At 31.9% G+C, this 22,546-nt stretch overlaps 2 protein-coding genes and 1 long non-coding RNA gene across 3 annotated transcripts; 2 read left to right on the top strand and 1 right to left on the bottom strand.

Moving 5' to 3' along the window:
- Positions 1-302: 302 nt before the first annotated feature.
- Positions 303-10,176, bottom strand: LOC103829190 (protein NRT1/ PTR FAMILY 4.3). The gene is made up of 5 exons (XM_009104853.2): positions 9,636-10,176; positions 9,169-9,386; positions 8,379-8,822; positions 7,208-7,335; positions 303-6,356 (listed from the first exon to the last, which is right to left on the bottom strand). Exons 1-5 carry the CDS (start codon positions 9,793-9,795, stop codon positions 5,522-5,524), a joined length of 1,785 nt encoding a protein of 594 aa, XP_009103101.1. The 5' UTR covers positions 9,796-10,176; the 3' UTR covers positions 303-5,521.
- A 5,425-nt stretch (positions 10,177-15,601) lies between these two features.
- Positions 15,602-18,723, top strand: LOC103829181. The gene is made up of 2 exons (XR_004450754.1): positions 15,602-15,827; positions 16,054-18,723. It is a non-coding gene; the product is annotated as an uncharacterized LOC103829181 (long non-coding RNA).
- A 1,939-nt stretch (positions 18,724-20,662) lies between these two features.
- LOC103829587 (pentatricopeptide repeat-containing protein At1g59720, chloroplastic/mitochondrial) lies at positions 20,663-22,261 on the top strand. The gene is given in 8 exon segments (XM_009105263.2): positions 20,663-20,815; positions 20,962-21,042; positions 21,498-21,617; positions 21,620-21,682; positions 21,684-21,840; positions 21,843-21,951; positions 21,953-22,176; positions 22,179-22,261. Coding segments are annotated over 8 exon segments (984 nt in total). The 3' UTR covers positions 22,256-22,261.
- Positions 22,262-22,546: the final 285 nt, after the last annotated feature.

Here is a 22,546-nt window from a genome sequence, read left to right as displayed (position 1 = left end):
AGATTGATAAATTTCACATTCCAAAATCTCTACTCCACCCATCAACTCTAAACCCGAAGTCTAGATTAGTTAAGGGTATAAGTGTTTTCTACCATTCATTAAAAGTGAGGGTAAAAGTGATTAATGTATACATGAAAAGTGGTACTATGAATGTGGTATTTGTGGTAATTTTCCGTGTTTTTTTTTCAAATTAGATAATGTTTCAATTTTTGATATAAAGTTTATTAACTTTTATGTTATATGATGATTTGATATTATAAATTTATTTTCTTTTTACAATAAAAAATTATTTTCTTATTGTCCGAGTTGTAGTTAGACAAAGAATCAATGATATTTTGTATAAAAAATAAAAATAATTTTTTTTTGTATGAACAGTTCTAGAAGGTCACCTATTAAAACCAAAAGACATACACAAAAATAATTTTGATTATATTTATATTTTGATTTATCATAATTATATATAATCCTTCCTCCATTTTGTATGTTTGACGTTTTAGAGGATTTTTTTTATTACACATAAGATGGCATCTTTAATTTTTACCTAAAATTTATTAACAGTCAGTATTTTTGTTTGGGTATAAAAAGGCACGACAAGAATAATAGGGATCGAAAAGACACTTTCCCCCTGTTTTATTATTTATTGAATTATGGTTAGATAAATAATTAATAATAATTTATTTAAGGTTTTCTCCATTTGATTTTTTTGGTTAGGTTTTTAACGAGGCAACATCTCACGCGCATAATATACATTAAAGGGAAGTGTTATGAATATTGTGGTGATGCATATTATAAATTTATAACGAGTCTTAGATGTACTTGTTCTCGAAGCTTTACTTATTTTTCAAGTTAGACTTTGTTTCCAAACTATTGTAATCCTATATAAAATACTCATTACTCATAGAATAAAACACATCAGTCTCTCTTTTTTCTTCTTTACTATAACAAACTAGATGATAACGACCGAATTATTTATACTAATGTTTATCCATTAAATGATTTTAACATTTTCCAACACTACAAATTTTATCGATTATAAAATGATGAATACAAATGTTGGTCTCTTACATATATCATCGTCGTTGAAAATTTAACGTATTAAAATTCATTTTAGTTATTTTTAAGACTTCATATGCACAAACTAAAATTAAATTGTACGATCAACACAAATCACAAAAACAAGATAGGCAACATCAATTTTAAAATGACAAAAGAAGATTACGTTTTCTGCTATTGATTTGTTTACTATTGACTCCGAATAAGTGATTTCATTTTCTACCCTATAAAATCGGCTTTCGTTCTCATTTCTGTGTCAGTGATATGATTTTATTTCTTTTTAAATTTCTTATATGAATTCGGTGAATTACATAAGTGTCAATTTAAGAAGATGGAAACCTGTAAAAGTTAGTTCCACTCCAGATACATATCTAAGAATTAAAATGTTGAAGAAAATTACCGGCAAACTCTATTCAGAGTTTAGTTTTCAAATTTAATATATCAAGCTGTTATCAAATATAAGTGCAGACTCAAAATATAAATGTATGTCTAGTATATATTCACCAGTTCGGTCTAAAAAATTATCTATTTTTTGAACAATAAAACAAATTACTTATTTTATTAATCTACACTTTTGAGGTTTAGTTACCTAAGAGTATACCGATAATATATATATATATATATATATATATATATAATACTTTACCATTCTAGTATATGTAAACTATGTATAAACTAAGACTTCAACTCTAACTATATATTATATATAAGTGCACTGAAGGTTAACTATGTCAATCTACAACTCAATGTGATTGGCTTCAGAGCTGTTTGATTTATTAAATGATAAACCAGAAAACTTATAATAAATAGTTCAAATCTCTCATTTTTACAACTATAACAGCTAGATAAGGTATTAGGGAGAAACAAAAATGAGAAGAACAATTAAATCTCTCATTCTTCGAACAAACTCAAAAAGAGGTGATTGGAATCTTGTCATGATTTTTTACTAAAAACTTTTTAGGAATAAAAATCAAGACTAAAATATTTAATCTGAATTAAATAATATATATAATGCTTCCAATATTAAAAATCATTTCGATTTGAAAAAATTGTATCTCTGGGATTATGAGGATCAAATAACATATTAAAAACGACCTATTTAAAAAATATTTTGTATCGATAAAAATATATACATTAGCGTAAGCACATAAATCAAAACCAAGACATTTCATTTATTTACGGTCATGTTTCTGGTAAATAAATCAAAACAAATATTTTATTCACTTTATATGGTATATAATTAAAATTTAGTGATGTTGACATAGATTTATATAGTATATTAGATTTTGACATGTGCTTTCAAAGCGCGAGATTTATTTCTTTTCAAAATTTCTGTCAAATTTTGTTTATTATAAGATTATGTATTTTGTATAAGATAATCTAATCTATTAACAATTTTGTTGACTTTTTATGTTTTAAAATATACATATTTGTACTCATAGAAATTGTTTATGAGTTCAAAATTTACAAAATTTTATTCTTAGTATTTGTTATGTAATTTATCTGGTTTTAGTAATTTTAATTATATTACTTTGTTAAATTCTTAAATCTAACCTATAAACTTTCAACATAACTAAGCTTTTTAATTGATAGTGAAAAAAAAATTCTACACAAATGAGCTTCTGGGTTAAAGTTGGGTTTGCATGTATTACGGCCCAAATAAACTTATATTTGACTTTATGACCATTCCGTTTAAACAAAAAAAACAGAATGTAACGTTTTAAAAAAAAAAATTCTCTTGATATTTTTCTGGAACTCTCCTGACGATTCCATTCAAGGGAGGTGCCATGGGTCATGTTTTACTTGTAATTTTCTTAGAGATCTTTCACGAATTTGCGTGGAATACTACTTCCCTTATAAATTTTACCTTGGCAAATCAGCTGCTTTATTGTAGTGCGTACAGTCGACATATGTAAATACATAAAAATCAGCAATCATAATCATCATTACCTTTTGGAGTCAGCACAAGAATTTATCGTTGATATTAGTGATAAGTCAAAGTATCATGTTCCAATGTATTATCACTATTATGTAAAATCCAATCAAACAACATACTGAAGGCTAAGGACTATTGCAAGTTGCTAAATGAGCATCACAGATTCACTAAACATCTTAATCGTAGAAGAAAAAATGAAGATTGTATAAAATTTTCTTTAATTATGTACATATAAACATCAAACGCGTGGTAAACAATTAGAAATATTAGATTAGTAACACTCCATATACGGGCAATATATGATATATGGAGTTACTTTGGGATTAATTCATTAAAATAACTTCTTCTTTTTTCATTTAACTGTACATTTTATTGGAGAATATCATAATCCCGTAAATAAAAATATGATTCATTAGGGTTCCAGAAGATTTGATGTCTCTATGTTCTTATAGACATACTTTAAAGATGGGATATTCACTGTTAAATTCGCTCGTAAAGAAAATATTACTATACAAATAATAAAATTCGCACTTCACAAACTCAAGAGCGGCAGGAAAATTGTAGAAAGGCATCTCAAATTATGAAACCCACTTCTTGTAATAACTCCATAGTTGAAGAACTTTATTGAGTGGAAGATTGTACCAATGCCATAAAAATGGGAAACAACTTGATGAAACATTTTAACCACTACTGAGTAAAGTACCGTTTAATATAGAGAAACTATTGTTACATAGTGTCTAAAGGGAGGAGGAGCCAATCTTTAACACAAAACATGTTTCAGACATGTTTCCTACTATTAGATTGTGTCCAAATTGAGAACATCATTGAAGACAAATGACAAATCCATCACTTTTCATCGTGATCCTCTTTTTTTTTTTTTTTTTTTAATTACGGAGATTACTTTTGTGGGAAAGAAAATGTTGGTGTTGTGTTTCCTGTTTGTGTACTGTGACAATGATTCCGTAATATTTTAGTGTTAAACATTCGATGTATTTTTATCCTTATACCATTCCCATACAAATTTAGTCCAGTTAAAACTTTAATAAGTTTGGTTACCTAGAATGGAGAAAAATTAGATTCCTAGATTTGCTTAGCCTTTAGGCTAGGTCGACTTGTATGGTCATACAGTCTGAAAATTAATGAGAGTAAAAGATAGTCTTACGGTCGAATTATTTTGGCTTTCATAAAAAATAAAAAATACAAGATATATTCAATTATATATACAGCGATATAAATATATGTAATTTGTTAAACAAACATAAAATACAAATGGGCATAGTTGTTAAACTGTAAATTTTATCTATCAGTAAAGAACAGTTTACCAAAAACAAGTGGAAATCAAGTTTGTAAAAACACAGAGCTTCAAAATAAAACGGAGTTTAGGAGTAGAAATGGTGGCTTTGTCGGAATTAACCCACAAATGTTTACATCATATCACACGAATCGCACAAATGAGCAGTGGCGGACCCAAGGATAAATTTTACCTGGGTCAAATTTATATTTAAAATGAAAAATATAAATAAAAAATGTCACCAATGAATTTTGAACCTTGGTTTAGAAGTGTCAGTGAGAGCATTTTACCAACAGAACTACCTATTTCTTAACGTTTTATCAACCAAACTTATTTTTATTGAGATTTAAGGAGTGTCAGGTGCAACCTCATCTTCCTCTGTAAGTCCGCCACTGCAAATGAGACTTAATGGCTGGTAGCCTAATGAATATATACAATTTTTAATCACTTTCTCCCTTGCACCGACTATCTAGTTTGATGAGCTGTAATTAGTTTGATGTCTATATATGGCCATTCGAAGTTCCAAGACCCTAGACTGAACATCCGAGCACACATCCTCATTATATGCAATTCAAAGCTTGCTAACAGAAACTATATTAAAAAGTTAATTTGCTTTGGAACAAGACCAAATATCACATGAAACCACCAAACATATTTTTTATATATACCTTTTGTATATACATATTAGTCACGAAATAATAATACGAATATATTTTAATAATTTGCTCATAAATGTATTCATATAACATGAAATTTATATGTTGTGTTAATATATATATTATATATATCATACATATAGAGATGTCAGTGAGAGAAAATAGATATATCCTGCTTTTCTAATTTCTTATTTATTCATAAGAGGTTGTTTTTTTAACGGCATTCATAAGAGTAACAGTGTAAATTTTAAATATGATCTTCTACCTTTCGGTAAAAAAATCATGTTAACGACTAATTTTAAGCACTTATATGGTGTTACCAAACTCGATTTAATTAAATATGAATAACTTTAATCCTAAAAGTTGTTTTGGATTTCTATTTAACATAATAATCTAACATGTATAAAACATGTTATGGAAAACAAAGAGGAGGCAATGTCATATTCAGCTTCTAGAAAAAAAGAGTACAAGGAGAGAGGTGGACTACAAAAGCAAAGGATTAACATAATAATGTATTCATATTAATTATATGCTGGATATGTTAAGGTGATATGATATGTATTGCACTACACATTATGCATTAAGCTAAATTTTCTCATCTCCCACCACATTAGAGTTGTTGTTTCTCAAAGACTTAATGTTCCAACGAGACCAAAAGAGATAGCTAATAAAGTTCAGTAGACTAAGAACCGCTAAAAGCCAATAAAACAGATCGAGTCTGTCCTTGTTCAGATCGTTCTCCCTGAGCCACCCTTTGGAGTCAGCAGACGTGGAAGTAATCTTATTTACGATCGAAACGAGCAGCGAGCTAAAGTAAAAACCAAAGGAATACGAACAGTAAGTCAAAGACATCAAGAATGACTCCATGCCCATTATAGTTTGTTTGTAAAAGAACTCGATTAATCCAACGGCAGTAAACATCTCGGAGATCCCAAAGATCAAGAACTGTGGCGTGATCCAGAAGATACTCAAGATTCTGCCGTCAAGAACCGAAGAGTCTCTTCGTTTCTTTTCAAGCAAGGCAGCTGAAACCATGGAGAAAGTGGAGAGGAACAGTCCAACTCCTATCCGAGTCAATGGAGGAATGCCTGAGCTATGTCCCGTCAGCTTACGCGCAAAAGGAACGAACAGAGAGTCATAGAGAGGGACAAGGAAGATGAGCATTATGTAAGGGATTGCTTGGAGTGAAGCCGGAGGAATGTGGAAGGAATTTGACAGACGAGTGTTCATGGAACTTCCTTGTTGTACCGAAAATGTTTGAAGCTGAGCTAAGATGGTGTTAAAGACGATGGTGCTTGCGAAGACTGGGACAAGTGAAATTAGGGTTTTGACCTGCTCTACTTGGTTTACCGTGCAAAGCCTCCATGGACTTTCCTTTGTATTTGTGTCTTGGATTTTGGTGCATGCCTTGTCCAAGAACCTGCCCATACGATATACAATTTTAATATATTTTTTTTACTGATTTCATGCACATTTGTGTTTACATTCGACTTTTTTCTTAAAAATCTTTAAACTAGGTCTTTCGTTACATGCAGGCATAAACATTTTATAATTACTTATTAATACATATATTACAAAATAAAAACTATAATAATAAATTATTATTTATGTTTTCATTTAAAACTTTTTACGTATTATAAATTTTTTGAAATTTCTTTTATACACTATATTCTTTATTAATAAATAAATCTTAGAAATCACTCAATATTATTTTTTAATTATATAAAATTAATAATTTACTTGATTAACATTTAGTTGTTGATTAACAAAACAATATATATAGGAATTATCTTTTTTTTAATATATATTTTAAGATTTTGGATACTTTTACTATTAATAATTTTAAACAATTATCTTATCAAATAAATTTGAAATTCGTTTTTATTTTTAATTAATTTATATATTTTATTCATTAAAGGCAAAAACAATATTAACTAGACTAATTTTTAATGTGAGTGTCTGAATGCGAAAAATCACTTCTCAAATAATAGTATAGATAAATAAATGTTACAAAAGCACAATTGTAGTTTATGTAGTGTGGATAAACGTTTACGTTTAACTTTAGGATTTATTAATGATTTTTATTAAAACACTTAAAAATTCCTAGTTACAAAATTTAAAATTGCGCTTTTATGTAAACCAAAAACGTTGCGGTTTTATTTGAAAAAAAATACATGTAATAAAACGAAAGTGTAACACACGGCCAAAGTCTTTTTATTAAAGTTAAATATCTCTGAAACAAAAATTGAAATAGTGAGTTCAATGTATGACCTGAGGCGAGGAGTGTATGGTAAAGTGGAGGAATCTACGACGTCGTTTGGTACACGATGGCCTCCATTAAGCATTTTTGGGTCAGCGGGAGACGCAAGCTTTCTTTTTAGTATGGCAGCCACAACAACCTGCAATGCAGAAACCACATCATATTATTAATAATTTTATCAAAAGAATAATTATTAATACTGCTTTCCGATGTATATAGATATATTGTTATGCAAATGTATTGTATTCCATTCTTTGATTGGTTAACAAATATAGAAGTGGATTTCAATTTTTCTTCAAACGCACGATTGTACCATTGTATTTATTATATGATAAACCAAAAAGCAAACAATTGTAATGTTTTATTTTTCTATCACAAGAAAATAATGTTTTATTTCACCATCACCATCAGCTTTCCCCTTTTCATGACTCAGCATGGGCCAAACAGTTATATAAAGTGTTACTATTCCTTTGCAATAGTAATAATTATAATCAACTTAATTTAAATGGTTTATTTTAATCATTATCCAGTAGAGACTTAAAAGTCAACTATATTGGTGTGATTGTTTTTAAAATTTCCATATAAAACATAACATATACTCACGGATCCAACTTCGATGGACTTACGTATATATATGCATGCGGACAGATTTGAAAAACAAAATACGTCTCATCAGATTTTCGCTTATTGAATTATATCGTTTCTCAGAACATAATTATTTTGGTAGGTAAAATATACAATGAAATGATTTTGTATGACATATAATAATAAAGAGTATGTCTTGCAGTGAAATTAGCTACGGATTATCTATACAGCTACACTAGAGAGCCATAATAATTAATGAATATGGCTTCCCTGTTCAACACAGTTTTTCCAAAACAACTTCAGGTTGACAGAAAAAAAAAAATTTAGGTTCATCTAGTGACTGCTCGTTATAAATAATTACCGTTAGAACTATGATAAATCTCGATTAGTAAAGATAGTATTATTGTTTTAGCTAAAAAAAAGAAGTCTTATTCGCTTATAAAAAGATATAGTTTAATTCTCTGTTAAGGAAAAGTTTGATTACTTTAACGAGTTTTATTTTTTGGAGATTCTATTTTCTTATCCTAAAATGAATCATTATTTCTGTTTTATTAATTCGTAGGGTCGAATTATTAGAAGAAAGAAAACAAAACTTACTTGGGCAATAGGAGTGAAGATGCTTCGACGTGGACGTTTGTTACGAAAATACATTGTACCGGATACTAAGCTAATGAGGCCCATAGTCATGGCTGCAGCAGAGACTCCAAATCCAACGTCCATGCCAGAATGAGTTTGAATCCAAACCAGGAGACTGAGTGCGATAAGCTCCCCAATGGAGAAGGCGAAATATGCGGCGTTGAAGTAAGATGAGAGTCTTTTAGATTGTTTAGGATGCGATTGATGAGAGAACTGGTCCGCACCATGAGCTATCATGTTTGGTTTCACACAGCCACTTCCTAAAGCCACCAGGTAGAGTGCCGTGAAGAAAATTATTGCCTTGAAACCTTTTGCCTCTTCACATGAGCTCTGGTTTATCAGTGGGTTACACTTTGGTGGCTTCAGTTGAGATAAATGTGCTTGGACTGATAGTAGTATAAAACCCTGAGAAGGCACGTGGCAATACAGAGTTAAATAACAGTAATTTAACAACTAAAATTTTCAGAATGGTCAAGAAATTTTATTTCTTTGTAACGGTGAGATTTTCATAAATAGTTAATATTTCCTGATATAATGGAGAGCAGACACAAAAAATCATCTTACATGGACGTATTTTTTTTTCTTTTTTTTTACACGTAAATACTTTTTTCTTACATGTAAATACTTACGTGTATGCAAATCATATATACAAGAACTAAAGGTGGTTTGGATTTTTATTTGACTGAAAACCATGGACTCATAGATCTATTTATACTTATATTTCAAGAACTAAAGGAGAAAGTGAACATACAGAAAGCTCGACGAAGCCAAAGATGAGGATGGTCCAGAAGCTGCCGAGGAAAGCGTCGGAGAGGTAACCACCGAGGAGAGAAAATATAAAGATGGTACCAACAAAGTTGGTGACACTATTGGCCGCTTTAGACAAGGGGAAATGCATTTCGTTGATCACATATGTTATGAGGTTGTTCCCTACTGCTGCTATCCCCATTATTTCAAAGGCTTGTAATCCTACAAAAAAACAATAACAGGAATCAATAATAGATAATATAATGAAAAATGTTACATTGACCATGGAATAAAGAATTCTAGCAGTGGGACCAAAGGTTGGATAAGGTTGAGTGCCTATGGACCAAAAAACTAAAACCAATGAATTATCACTGGCTGTAAACCTTTAACGCTAAACTAGTATCTGTAAGGTAAGATAGAGAGAGAGAGAGAGAGAGAGAGAAAAGGGAGAGGGAATGAGAGAGATTATACCAAGAACAAAGAGAGCAGCTCTCATTCCACCATGCTTGCTAGGGTTGGAAGGTCTTCCTCTCCAATCAACACTTTCTTCTTCAGCCAATTCCCTATTGTTTATTTCATTACTAACCTCCTCTTGTGCCCATTTCTTACTTTCTTTGTTTCCCTTTTCCATCCCTAACAAATCTCGCAGACAATCAAAAGTTTTTCTCTCTAAATCTCTTCTTTAGCTATGCTAGAGAGAGAGCGAGAGAGATTGGTTTGTTTTTAGTTTTTTTAGGACAAATATAAATGTGATTGGCCCTTCAATTTATAAGTAGAGATAAAGAGAGGGAGCCAAACTCGTTGACTTTTTGGCCTTACATATAAAACTAAATGTAGATTCTAGGCAGAAACGAAAAAGCCATGCGTCTCTCAGTTAACCCCACACGCACTTTCTTCAAAAGACGTGGATCTCTATCCCACCACAAATATTCCATTGATCAGTTGAATTTCGGAATGTTATAAAATATATATGTGTGTATTTGTGAAGCTGATGGGCATACGGGATGCTTAGATGCATTATACTTCTTGATGTTTACTTGTTGGTCATGCTACTTTCATAAACTTTTTCAAAGTTATATATGAAGATTCAAGTCATTTATATGAATTTCCATGATACGTCTCACTATCGTGCATGCTTAAAGTATTTGGGTGTAATTTAGTGGACTTTTTAAAGGGTCGTAGTGCATTTGTTGATAAAGGTTTGTGTTAATTATATTTTGTATTGCTTTTGTGTTATGTGCTACATACTCTGTTTTTCTTTTACTGTCTAATCACACTTTATTTAGGTCCAAATACATGACACACATTATTAAACACTTCCATTTTATGACAAACATCTTAAAAGTTCCGAAACAACCTACAAATATAAAATTCTAGCCACGACAAATAATAATTGGAGTAATGAAACAATTTCAATTCGTGGTATTTCAGGGGTTAAATAACTCGCATTTATATTGGGATATGAAAGTTGAATTATTCCGTCTACAATTTAAAATTGTTGCCATTGCAGATATGATCTAATTGGTTTTGAAATGACCATTTCAAATGAAAAAAAGTATACAACATTTCGCATGATCAACTGGATTATTACTATCTGTTCCAAAAAGCATTCGGTTGTGTTGGGCGTCAAAAGCAAATCTTAACTTATCCATGTGATGCATTCAGAAAAAATTAACATGTTGTTTAGATCAATATAGTACTAGATTTTGACCCGCACTTAAAAGTGTGGGTTTGTTTTTTCACCTATTGATCCAATATTGATTGAAAAACTACATTTATCTTTTGTTTTGAATATTAAAACTTTATGTTTTTTTTCACAAAAAAAAATCAAAATGTGGTATTTGTTCGAAATAGACTTAAAGATTATATGTGTGATTTAATGTATATATAAAGAACAATGTGTTTTCATTATTGAAAACAATGTGTTTTCATTATTGAAATGTAGTAACAATATGAGTTGGTGATTTTAAATTGAAAATGAATTTCTATTGTCACATATTTGTATCATAGTTCTAACTATCAATATATACTATTTTATATATATTCAATTTAAAAGGTACTACTTTTGACCCGTTTTCAAAGCACGAGTATCTTTTTGTTGACAATTTCGTAAAATTTGCATGAATTTATAATTTTTTATTAAAACAAATAATTTAAGAGTTGTCTATTATGATGTTTAAATTTTAAGAAGTGTTTTCTTATCCGACTCGGGGTCGTGGTCTAACTGTAGACCCGGTACCCTGTATATAACCTGGTTCAGATTCTTTTAAAAATATATTAATTAAAAATCTGATATAATCTGGTAAAAACCCAAAAAATCTACTATTATTGGATGTAGTCTTTATAAAAAAAAGATTTGAATCTAACAAAATTTAAAAGAAACAAACCTATGGTCTCAAATAAATTAATTTTATTTCTTAAAAAATAATATATAATGTGGTTGAATTCAATATATATGATCCTGATGGGTTATAGTCATATTATTGTAGTACATTGTTATACTATAATTTTGAGTAATTATATTCTAAATAATAACATATGTGGCTAAAACTTTTTTTCTACTAATTTGTATATAATAAAATTATTGTTTAATTTTGTTCCCCATCATCAAAACTTTCTTATATGATATTTTGAAAAATTACTAATAACATTTTAATGTTGCAGCTCTAAAGTCCGTTGTTCGTGTTTATTATTTGCAGGTGTAAGAAAAGATCAATGCCTGATCTGCCTATACCAGTTTGATGGGCTCTTATTCATGAACCAAAGTGGATATGTCAACTTTATTTAATAAAATAGTGTTTTAACATATTGGGAATCGTAAGGTTTATAATCACTAATTTAATAACACTTCAAAATATGAATCTTAGATAGTAGGCATTATTATTAGGATATTTTTTGAAAATAATGGTGTCCACAAAAATAGGATAATAAACAATAAGATATAAGAGCAAAATAAAAAAATGAATAGGTCCAACAATCTTGTTTAAGTAGATTTTTAGGACTCCTTCCCTTTTAATAGTATAGATGCAATTTAGTCATATTTGATTAGATATCATACTATTTAATGAAATAAGAGTGATTATGCTAAGACAAGTCATAAGGTTAAATACTTTTAAAAATTCATGATAATATTGTGGCTAAACCCTTGATCTTAGACAATACCCTTGTTGCCCAGGAGATTTTCCATTTCATGCGTACTAACCTGACCTGTAAGGCCAAATATGTTGCAATTAAGAATGATACGAATAAAGCATACAATCGGTGGAATAAAATTTTATTAGGGCTCTAGTGCTTAAAATGGTCTTTGCAGAAAATACATATTTTGGATTAGGTTTTGTATTTCGTTAGTTTCTTATAAGATACTTTTGAATGGAGAACCTAAAAGCTATATTTAACCTACCAAAGGCTTTAGGCAAGGGGATCCACTATCATCCTTCCTCTTTATCATCCTAACCAAAGCCTTAATATCTCAGCTCAAATGGGTAGAGACTGAAGGACGTATATTTGGATCTAAAATTACAAGAGCAAGTCTGACAATATCATACCTACTTTTTGCAGACGATAATCTTTTCTTCTGTAAAGCAGATGTCCAACAATGTGCTGAGTTGATGAAAATTATTAACAAATATAGTTTAACGTCGGGTCAACAACTGAATCTGTCTAAATCTTCCATGCTTTTTGGCAGCATAGTCCCTCCCGAGGAGAGAAACATTATTAAAGCAACTCTAAGTATCCACAAGGAAGGTGGAATGTATCTAGGACTGCCCGGAAAATATGTGTTCAAAACGATGTATTTCCCTTTGTTAGAGATAGGTTGAATGCTTGTGTCAATGCTTGGTCGGCTAAATTGATTCGAAAGGAATAAAATAGGTTTTGATCAAGTCGGTGGCTCAGGCCATTCCAACATATGTTATGCCATGATTTATGCTTTCCCAATCATTAATATCAAATTCTTGTAGTTCGTTCCAAAATTTTGACATGTTGAATGGCGTAGCATACTTTCTATTGCCTATCCTAGTGCTTCTAACTCTGAATGCAGAGAGGAGACTCATCTTCTTTGGTTCTTTGTACCTATAAGTTGAATTTATCCAGGAGTGTCTTTTCGAACCCATCCACACCCACTATATTGATGTAGAATTTCATGAACCATCCACCATACAAATGTTTTGTAAACATAGGGCTCCTTCCGCATATCAATCAGTTTTGATGGCTCCTTGTCGATTCTTTTGATTAATTTATCATTTCGAATTTTCTAGAGATACCAAATTATCAGTGGATAAGGATTTCTATCTAACACCGTATTTTCATTTCTATTTTTCCGTCATAAGAGGTAATCTAAATTTGTGTAGACACTCGAAACCAAAAGAAAATGTTTGGGTTTGAAGGTGTAGACGATAAGGCTCATGCTTGTACAGATGGTTAACATTTAAAAATAGCATTTCATAGATTCATCAGGCTCTCCACATCTAGGACAATGATTATCACATCGTATATAACGACGAATAAGATTCTTTGTTAGAGCTATATGTCTTCTTGTAATCTTCGAGATAAGATGGGTCATCTTCTGACAAGCATTAAGTATCCAACCAAAAGCTTAATGTTTAGTGATACTAGGCTCTAAATATATGATCTCAGCTTCATGTCTTAGGATATTTCTAACTAGTCAATATCCCGATTTGATAGTGCATATGCGACTCTTCGTAAAGCTCCAAAAAAGTGTCTTGTGTAGTTCAGCTTACAGCCAAGCTCCGAATGAGCAATATATCTTCTTACATAACAAAATTATCAAGCATCACTATATTCCATTCTTTTGTCTCGTCTTTAATAAAGGTGATGATTGGTTCGATTGTGGCTGTAGAATTTTAGCTGTAGATAAATTAGTTGTAGCTGTAAAGTTGTTACTGTAGATTATTTTTGCAGAGACTTTTGTTGTAGTTAAATTTGTTGTAGCTAAATTTGTTGTAGCTGTAAGCTATAGGCTGCATATATTTTAAAATAAAATATGTGAAATATATATAAAATAATTATTATTTTATCACTTAAAATAATTTATATTAATATTTTTTAAAAAAATTATCAAAGTTTACTGCTATTTAAAATGTGATATGTAAATAATATTTATATTATTTAAAATATTTCAATAATTTAAAAGCACCCAAAATTAGAGTAAAATATTTACAGATGTTTTTTTATTATGATTATCTTATTTATTTGATATTATAGATATTTTTTATTCTACAGTTTCTACAGCTTATAAATAAAAGATGTAGGTTTTTTAACTAAACTACATAAGAAAAATGTTTACTTAAATTTTTTTGCTGTAGCTTTAAAAATAAAGCTAAAGCGTGATTGGTAAAAATTAATAGAAATTTGATATAGGCTTTAACTTTGAAAAGTAAAGCTAAAGCATGATTGGTAAAGTTTAATGATTTAAAAAAAATAAAGCTAAAGTAGGTAGATAAAGCCCAATCAATCACCTCTTAAGTTTAGTGGTTAAACATGTTGAAAAAATATATATTTTATTTCATTTTAATTCTGGTTTGCAGACAATGATATATTCGTTCGGTCTTAATTATAGTTTTAAGAACCGAACCTCGATATTCATTTGTTCTAGAAGAATATTATACTAGCAGGGTAGACGCATGGCAAATATTGTTATGTCTTAACAACATTTTTTCAAGATGAAAAAATAAAAGAATACGAGACGATTTTTCTTTTTTTCAGGTGGTTGTTGGACCTTACGTGAATTAACTACAAAGGAATCCATCTCACTCTCAACCGATTACAAATGACAATGATTAATCATGGACAAGGTTATAATATAGATGTCGCTGAACATCACACAACATCATCGTTCCTAACATTCTCTCTACACTTATCCCTATCTCAGTCATTGACATCACATATCTCATCATCAAAATCATTCACATCAGACAATCGGGTTTATCCTCTAACAACTTAACATAGTCTAAGTATTCTACATCACACCAACACAAACGGACAACAATATATAACAGTTCATCATATCATGATATCAACATCATCCTAAACAAAGCCTAAACAACATTAAAAATGACTATTTTCCTGAAGGATTGCATAACATGAGAAGAGTTCACCTTAGATTAATTTGACATTAGTGATGTTTGTTTGGTTGTCGCTGCTACCTGCATCTGCGGCTGTGGTACTGTTTTGAAGAAATTGTGTTCGTTTGGTTGACGCAGAAAGCTGCGTCTGATGCCGCGTCCGAACGTCGCGCTGCCCTGTAGCTGACGCCGATAAAATCCACGGTCGCGACGTAAATTAGGGTAATTTAATATTTTTCCCTTAATATGTTTCAGTATTTACAAAAATACCTAATCCTAGATTGACGCAGCCACATCTTGTTTTCCAATTGACGCAACCTTGCTTGATCTATCTCGATCTCCATCTCCATCTCAGGCAGACCTCGAGCTCTCTCGTCTCCATCTCCGACACAGACCTCGAGCTCTCTCATTTCCATCTCACACAGCCACAAGCTCTCTCATCTCCATACCTCGAGCTCTCTCATCTCCATCTCCTCGATCTCTCTCATCTCCATCTCATCTCTAGACCTCGAGCTCTCTCCTCTCTGATGCAGCACGAGCTCTCTCTTCTCCTCTGATTTGGGTTTCAAGCATAGTTGAGGTAACTGTCACTTGTCTCTATTTTTGTGTTTCATATGAGTTTTTGGTAGTGGGTTTTGGATCCAAGATCCAAGTTCATAACTAAGACTAGAAGAAGCTGATAGTGATGGTCTTTGTTCTAAAGCATTTAAGATATGGGTTTGTGTCTGATGGGGATGGTTTACTGATGCTTTAGTTCATAACTATCAGTTTCCTCTGATACTGTATTAATATGTACTTCGTCACAGGCTCACAGCTATTGGAAAGAAGTGCTTGAAGAGAGGCGTAAAATCTACTGGGTGCTTGGAAAAACCTTGTGGCTAGAGCTTGTCTGGACCGTTGACTGGTGGGCAGGAGTAAAGGTACCCTCTTTTCCCTATTTATATGCTACTGAGTTCTTTCTACTGACTGCATTTGTCTAAGCTAACTTGAGTTTTGGTGTGTGAGGAGTTTGCTTGATATGTTGTTTGCTTGTGTGACATGTTATGTTTCTCTTCTCATCTTGTTTGTAGGACTCTTTTGATAAGTCCAGGGATTGAGCTTATCTGAAGAAACAGAAAGGGGAGAAGATTGACGAAGAGCAGAGGTAGAAGAGAATAGAGAAAGGAAGAAATTATGGTTGATGCCCTTGTTTGATTGATGATCGTTATTCGATAAAACTTACAAAATGCAGATGATTAATTATAGAGTACTATTAATGGGCTGAATGACAACATCTAAGCCCAATACGAATTTACAAAGCCCAAACTTGTCATCTTTCTGCCTGCTGTTGTAAGGCCTATCTTACATTCACTTGAGGCTTCCAAACAAGTTAAAGCCGGGAAATCGGCCAATTCCTACATCAACAAGGACCAACGGTCCCGATCAGTACATAAACATGTTACCTGTGCGAAAACATACATCAACTACTAGAAAGTTTAATTTTCATACGCAAACTTTCAAAATTTAGTTTTATCATACATTGACTTAATTTCCGTTAGTCAAACGTTGAGCTGTCGTTAACCAGTAACAGAAAATCGGCTAATTCCTACATTAACAGTGATCAATGGTCCAGATCAATACATAAACACTTCACCTGTACAAAAACATACATCAACTAAAACAAAATTTAAATTCAATACATGAACTTTCGAAATCTGTTTTTAACATACACTAAAGCTTGACATGCGCGTCCGTGCGGATATTTGTTGTTAATTTTCTTATAAATTGTTTAGTGACATTCCTAAATATATAAATTTTTGTTAATTATTATGTTCCTATACATAAAAACCAAAGCCATCCGGATCTGAAAGACCCTATTCGAATCTCACCCAAAATTTTATAATACCCGAACAAAGCATAATTTCAAAACCTAAAAAAAATTCGATATCCGAAAGAACCAATCCATACCCAACCGTATACTTGATATCCATATCTTAATGAAGTAGTTAAGAAGTATAAAAAAATGTAAAAGATATAATAAAACACTTAAAAATAGGTAAGTTCTGTTTTATATTTTTATAAGACATGCTGTCAAATTATTTGAAAAAAATGCAATTAATAAAGTAGTTAAGTTGAGTGAAAATAAGGAAAGAAAAGATGTAATAAATCTGTTGAAAATAATGTTAGTTTTATTTTGTAATTAAATTTAATAAAATAGATTTACCTAATTTCCACTAGTCAAATAATACCGAAAATAAATGGTATGTCATGTATTGATTAAGTAAAGTTTTTTATTGTATTATGTGATAATTAAACCATAGTACGTAGTAACTGACAGAGAGAAATGAAAATGTTTAGCTTATCGAAGAAATTCTCTTTTCTCTTTGTTCAATTTTGTCTTCTTTCATTTTTTGGTGTTAGTGTTTTCTGTTGTCGTAAAAGTTGAAGAAAAAATTAAAGAGAAAAACTAACTAACAAATTACACACAAAAAAAAATCGTTTGACATACATGATTTATTTTTCTCATTCAATTACCGCGTAATACAGTTTAATTACCACATAATACATTAAAAACCTTACTTAATCAATACGTGACAGACAATTTATCTTCGATATTATTTGACTAGTTGAAGTTAGGTAAATATCAAGCTTTAGCGTATGTTAAAACCAGATTTCAAAAGTTCATGTATTGAATTTGAATTTTGTATTAGTTGATGTATGTTTTTGCACAAGTAAAGTGTTTATGTATTGATATGTATCATTGGTCCCTGTTGTTGTAGGAATTAGCCGATTTTCTATTACCGGTTAACGACAACTCAACGTTTGACTAACGGAAATTAGGTCAATGTATGATAAAACCAAATTTTGAAAGTTCATGTATGAAAATTAAATTTTGTACTAGTTGATGTATGTTTTCGCACAGGTAACATGTTTATGTACTGATCGGGACCGTTGATCCTTGTTGACGTAGGAATTAGCCGATTTCCCAGTTAAAGCCCCTCCTTCTTGTATACTTTGTGTTTTATCAACTTCTTAGATTATGGTTATATTGCTTAATGGTTTCATGTCTCTCATCCTGGATTTTACCACCGTTTTATATACTTTGTGTTTGCAAATTTTATTCGTTTGTTTTTATGATTCCAAGTTCCGTTTTTATTGCTTTCAAAAGCAAGGATTGGGCATAAGATTGACTTCTTAGTCAGCCCATTATTTAGTACTTGGTTATGTCAAGCCAAAACTAAATCCTTCAAGTGGTTTTTTGCAGGTTATTGCTGGTGTCACTGGGAAGAAACAGAGCTAAATACATGCAATGACTTTCCCCTGTTTTCTTACATTCAGATTCCTTCTTTGTCTTTTTAACTCTTTCCATTCACAAATGAAATAAGCTAGACCTCATGTTGTTTTTTTACATAAAGGCATGCGTGTAAAGTACACTATGTTCATCCTTTCTATCACATGTATTAGGTTCTTAATGACAAATCTAAAAGCTTTAAACTTTTGTTGCCACATGAAAGTGCACATTCATTCATCACAAAGATATTAATTTTACATTATGATGAAATTGCTAGTCTTACATACACTCTTAATAGCTGTTTTACATCAACTTGATCCTCAACAGGTAGACCAAAAGATGATTAGTATTTTCTTGTAATGCAGTTGAACATATGCTTGTGATAAATATTTTGATATATTATTTTTGGTCTTAATTTAGCTTATGATTTATGACAAAAAAATGTTGTTATATTTATATATTTGACTAAAAGTTTATTACCAATTAAATATAATATTTTTAAAGATGTAAATAATATTTTTATAGATGAACATATGCTTGTGATAAAATGATTTATGACAAAAAATGTTGTTAAATTTATTACTAATTAAATAATATTTTTATGAATGTAAATATTACAAATTTAAATCTACCTTTTTATTTATTTAAAATAATATTTTACAAATTTAAACTACATTTTATTTATTTAAAATACAATTTTACAAATGCATAAAATTTATAAAATTAAAATATGAACAAATTAAAATTACGCCTGCGGCGACCAAACAAACATAATAAAATCTACTTCATGCGGCTGCGTCAGCGTCAATGTCATGCGTCTTCAAAACAAACAACAAGCTGCGGCCCATGTTCGAGAACTCGCTAGGCGCTGTGCGTACGCTCGAGTAATGCCTAGCGATTTATGAAATAATTGGAGATTAATCGGGAATTAATTTTATGTGCTTTTATTATAGATATAATTAATGTGTAATGTTCGCAAGAATTGACCATAGTCTAGTGGTTCGGGAGATTTTATTTCTCTTAGAGCATGCGGGTTCGAGTTGGTTAGGAGGAGTTTTGTTATGATTTTTTACATTTCTCTTTAATACACGGTAATTTACGAAACTACCCCCGTCTTCTTCCTTTTACCTGTCGAGAACAGACCCTAATTTTGATGTTCTCAGCTTTTTTTTTCACGATTCTTACTCGTTTTCACTGTTATTTCTTATGTTTATGCCAATTATGATAGATTTGCAGAGAAATCTATGATTTTGAGCTTCCAATTTAGAAAAAAATCGAACTTTTGCGAAGGATCCGAGTTTTTGGGCGAATTGGGGCAAAACGCCACGGTGGCTCTCCGATTTACGTTTATTCGCCGAGTAATCGGTCCCAGGCGGCGCGTTTTAGAACAAGGGCTGCGGCTGAGTCTGCGACTGCGGCTGCATCTGCAAAACGAACAGACGCAGCCGCAGACTCAGCCGCAGCCGCATAAAGCTGCGGCAACCAAACGAACAGCACTATTACATATATCTGGATTAAAAAGAAAGGGAGAAACAGTTACAATATCCAAATATCCCACTCATGAATTTTTTTTCTTTCTATTTTCTCTATTTTTCTTGCGATGACTTGTAATCAAAATTGAAAAATCAATTGTCAAAATAATATCTAAGGAATAAAGTTGGCCAAATATCTTCTTTTGTTTTTTTACTATTTCTCTTTAATATTAAAAGTTTATTCAAATTAGTGGCGTGTGTTGCCACATCTAATATTGTTTCTTCATTGCTTATTCATTTTACAAATCTTTATCCATCCATTGGTATAAAACTGAATTAGATTGGTACAACATTCCCTGACGAAAATGCCACTCTGTTTCTCTACGGCAGAATCCTACAGCTCTCTTCTTCCTCCTTCGAAGTCAACTACACATTCCGTGTTTTCATATAACAAGAAAACCATAGTTCCTTTGTGTGGAATGTTCAGCTAGATGAGCTTCCAACCTAAAACCAATTGGTAATAAGTGGAGTGGTCTATCTATCTTATATATTACTTAGGATCCCTTCTAACTACCGATATAGGACACTTTGTGTCTAATACGGAACACACTCATCAGAGCATGTGCTCCTGACGTTTCTAGGAAAGAAGAAGCCTTTCTGCTTTAGCGGAAAATGTTGGAAAGGGGAAAGTCGGCGCCAGATAAGCACACATTCCCATTAGTCTTGAAAGCTTGCGCTTATATATTAACGGAAACAGATTCATTGTCAGGTTGTGAAACATGGGCTTGGTGGAGATGGATATGTGAACAACGGTTTAATTCATTTGTATGGGATGTTTAGATTGTAAGTGCAGAGATGACACCACAATTGAGTAATTGAGAAGATAAATCAAAAGACAAATACACAAGCAAACACCAAAGCTTTTATTAGAATATCCTTTAAACAATCTTTACAAGACCTTGTTTATTCAGCTTTACTCGTCTAGTGTTAACATCCTATCACACGACATTGAAGGATTCCTAAGCTACCCGCTTATGTCTCTCTACCGTCAAGTACTTCAGCCACTGCTTCATCACGACCCCAAAACACTTTCAAGAGTTTCTCTCTCTATAAGATCAGCCTATGTGTCTCTGTCTCTCTACATACGACTCATAGTTATGTTATAGTTATTCTCCACGTTCCCGAAATCTATTCTCCAAGGCAACATGATATGAACATCTTCCATAACAATAAGTGCAACTTTCCTTTTCTTGGAATGCACTTATTCCTCTTTCTTTAAGTTATAAACTTGAGTCTTGCTCCTCAAGTTTATTCCTCTTTCCTTATCTCCAAGATACTCTCTTGCTCTCCAACTCTACACGACTCCAGCTCATCACCTTGACTCTACATGGTCTTCACCACTCACCACGACGTCTGCTTCAACAACTACATCAGCAACTACTTCATGCCGGACATCTTACATCTTCATAGATTTAGCGCAGAAAGTTTTTAATTATATGCCTGACAGAAGTCTTGTTTCGTTAGACCTGTTCTGACAGATGCTTGCAACCACCAAGGCATAGTAAACAAAGGGCACCAGTATTTTGAAACGATGGTCAGAGATTATGGCATTGAACCTGCACTGCAGTGGAGCATTACGGTTGTATCATTGACCTTGTGGCCCGTGCAGGCTACATTACCGAAGCTACTGAGATTGGTGACAAGTATGCCGATGAAACCAGATGCAGTGATCTGGAGATGTCTCCTTGATGCTTGTTGCAAAAACGGTGCTAGTGTGGAGCCAAGTGAAGAAATTGCAACACGTTTAGTTGAAAGAAGGAAAGGTAATCAAAGTTTCAGTGGCGCATATGTGTAGCTGTCTATGCATCGGCTAGCCAGTGGAACGATGTTGGTATTGTGAGAAAACTGATAACTGAACATGGAATTAGAAAAGAGCCAGGATGCAGTTCCATTGAGATAAATGACATCTCATGAGTTTTTCGCAGGAGACGCGTGGCATCTTCAGACGAAACAGATATACCAACAGTTGAAAGTGATTGATGACAAGCTGACATCCATTGGTTATTTACCTGATCTCTATCAAGCACCTTTAGTAGATGCAATCAACGATGGAAGCAAAGAGTATTCCCTCAGGCTGCACAGTGAGAGGCTCGCTATTGCTTTTGGTCTGATAAGCTTACCACCTCAATCCGTGTATTCAAGAATCTACGCGTCTGCATCGATTGCCATGAGGTTACTAAACTAGCCTCAGCTTCCACAATTTGATTTTTTGAGAAGTTTTGACAGGGCGATCTCTCAAAGTCCTTTTAGTAGAAACTGTCAGATGATCGTCGGCGTGAAGCGATTGGTACTTCTCTGAAGAATCATCTGAGAGAACATCATCTTCTTCGGATGATTTTAAAGCAGCAAAAGAAATACTTCCAAAGATAACTGCTAGCTCTTTGTTACCTGTTGCCTTACTTTCACCTTGAACCTGTTTACCAACTACAGTAGTTACAGGAGGCAGATTACTAGATGACTTACCGGATGATCTTGATGAATTGTAGAAGTTAAATT

Source organism: Brassica rapa, chromosome A01 (assembly GCF_000309985.2).
Source record: "Brassica rapa cultivar Chiifu-401-42 chromosome A01, CAAS_Brap_v3.01, whole genome shotgun sequence".
Taxonomy (NCBI): Eukaryota; Viridiplantae; Streptophyta; class Magnoliopsida; order Brassicales; family Brassicaceae; genus Brassica; species Brassica rapa.
Note: the sequence above shows the minus strand (reverse complement) of the source record. Positions and strands in the feature narration are given on the sequence as shown.

Bases quoted from the DNA above. Each gene is read 5' to 3' on its own strand.
- LOC103829190 (XM_009104853.2), bottom strand. From the start codon at position 9,795: ATGGAAAAGGGAAACAAAGAAAGTAAGAAATGGGCACAAGAGGAGGTT. The intron at 8,823-9,168 runs GTATGTTCACTT...GTGCCTTCTCAG, and splicing joins TTGGCTTCGTCGAGCTTTCT to GGTTTTATACTACTATCAGT. The intron at 6,357-7,207 runs GTCATACATTGA...TCGTATGGGCAG, and splicing joins CCATACACTCCTCGCCTCAG to GTTCTTGGACAAGGCATGCA.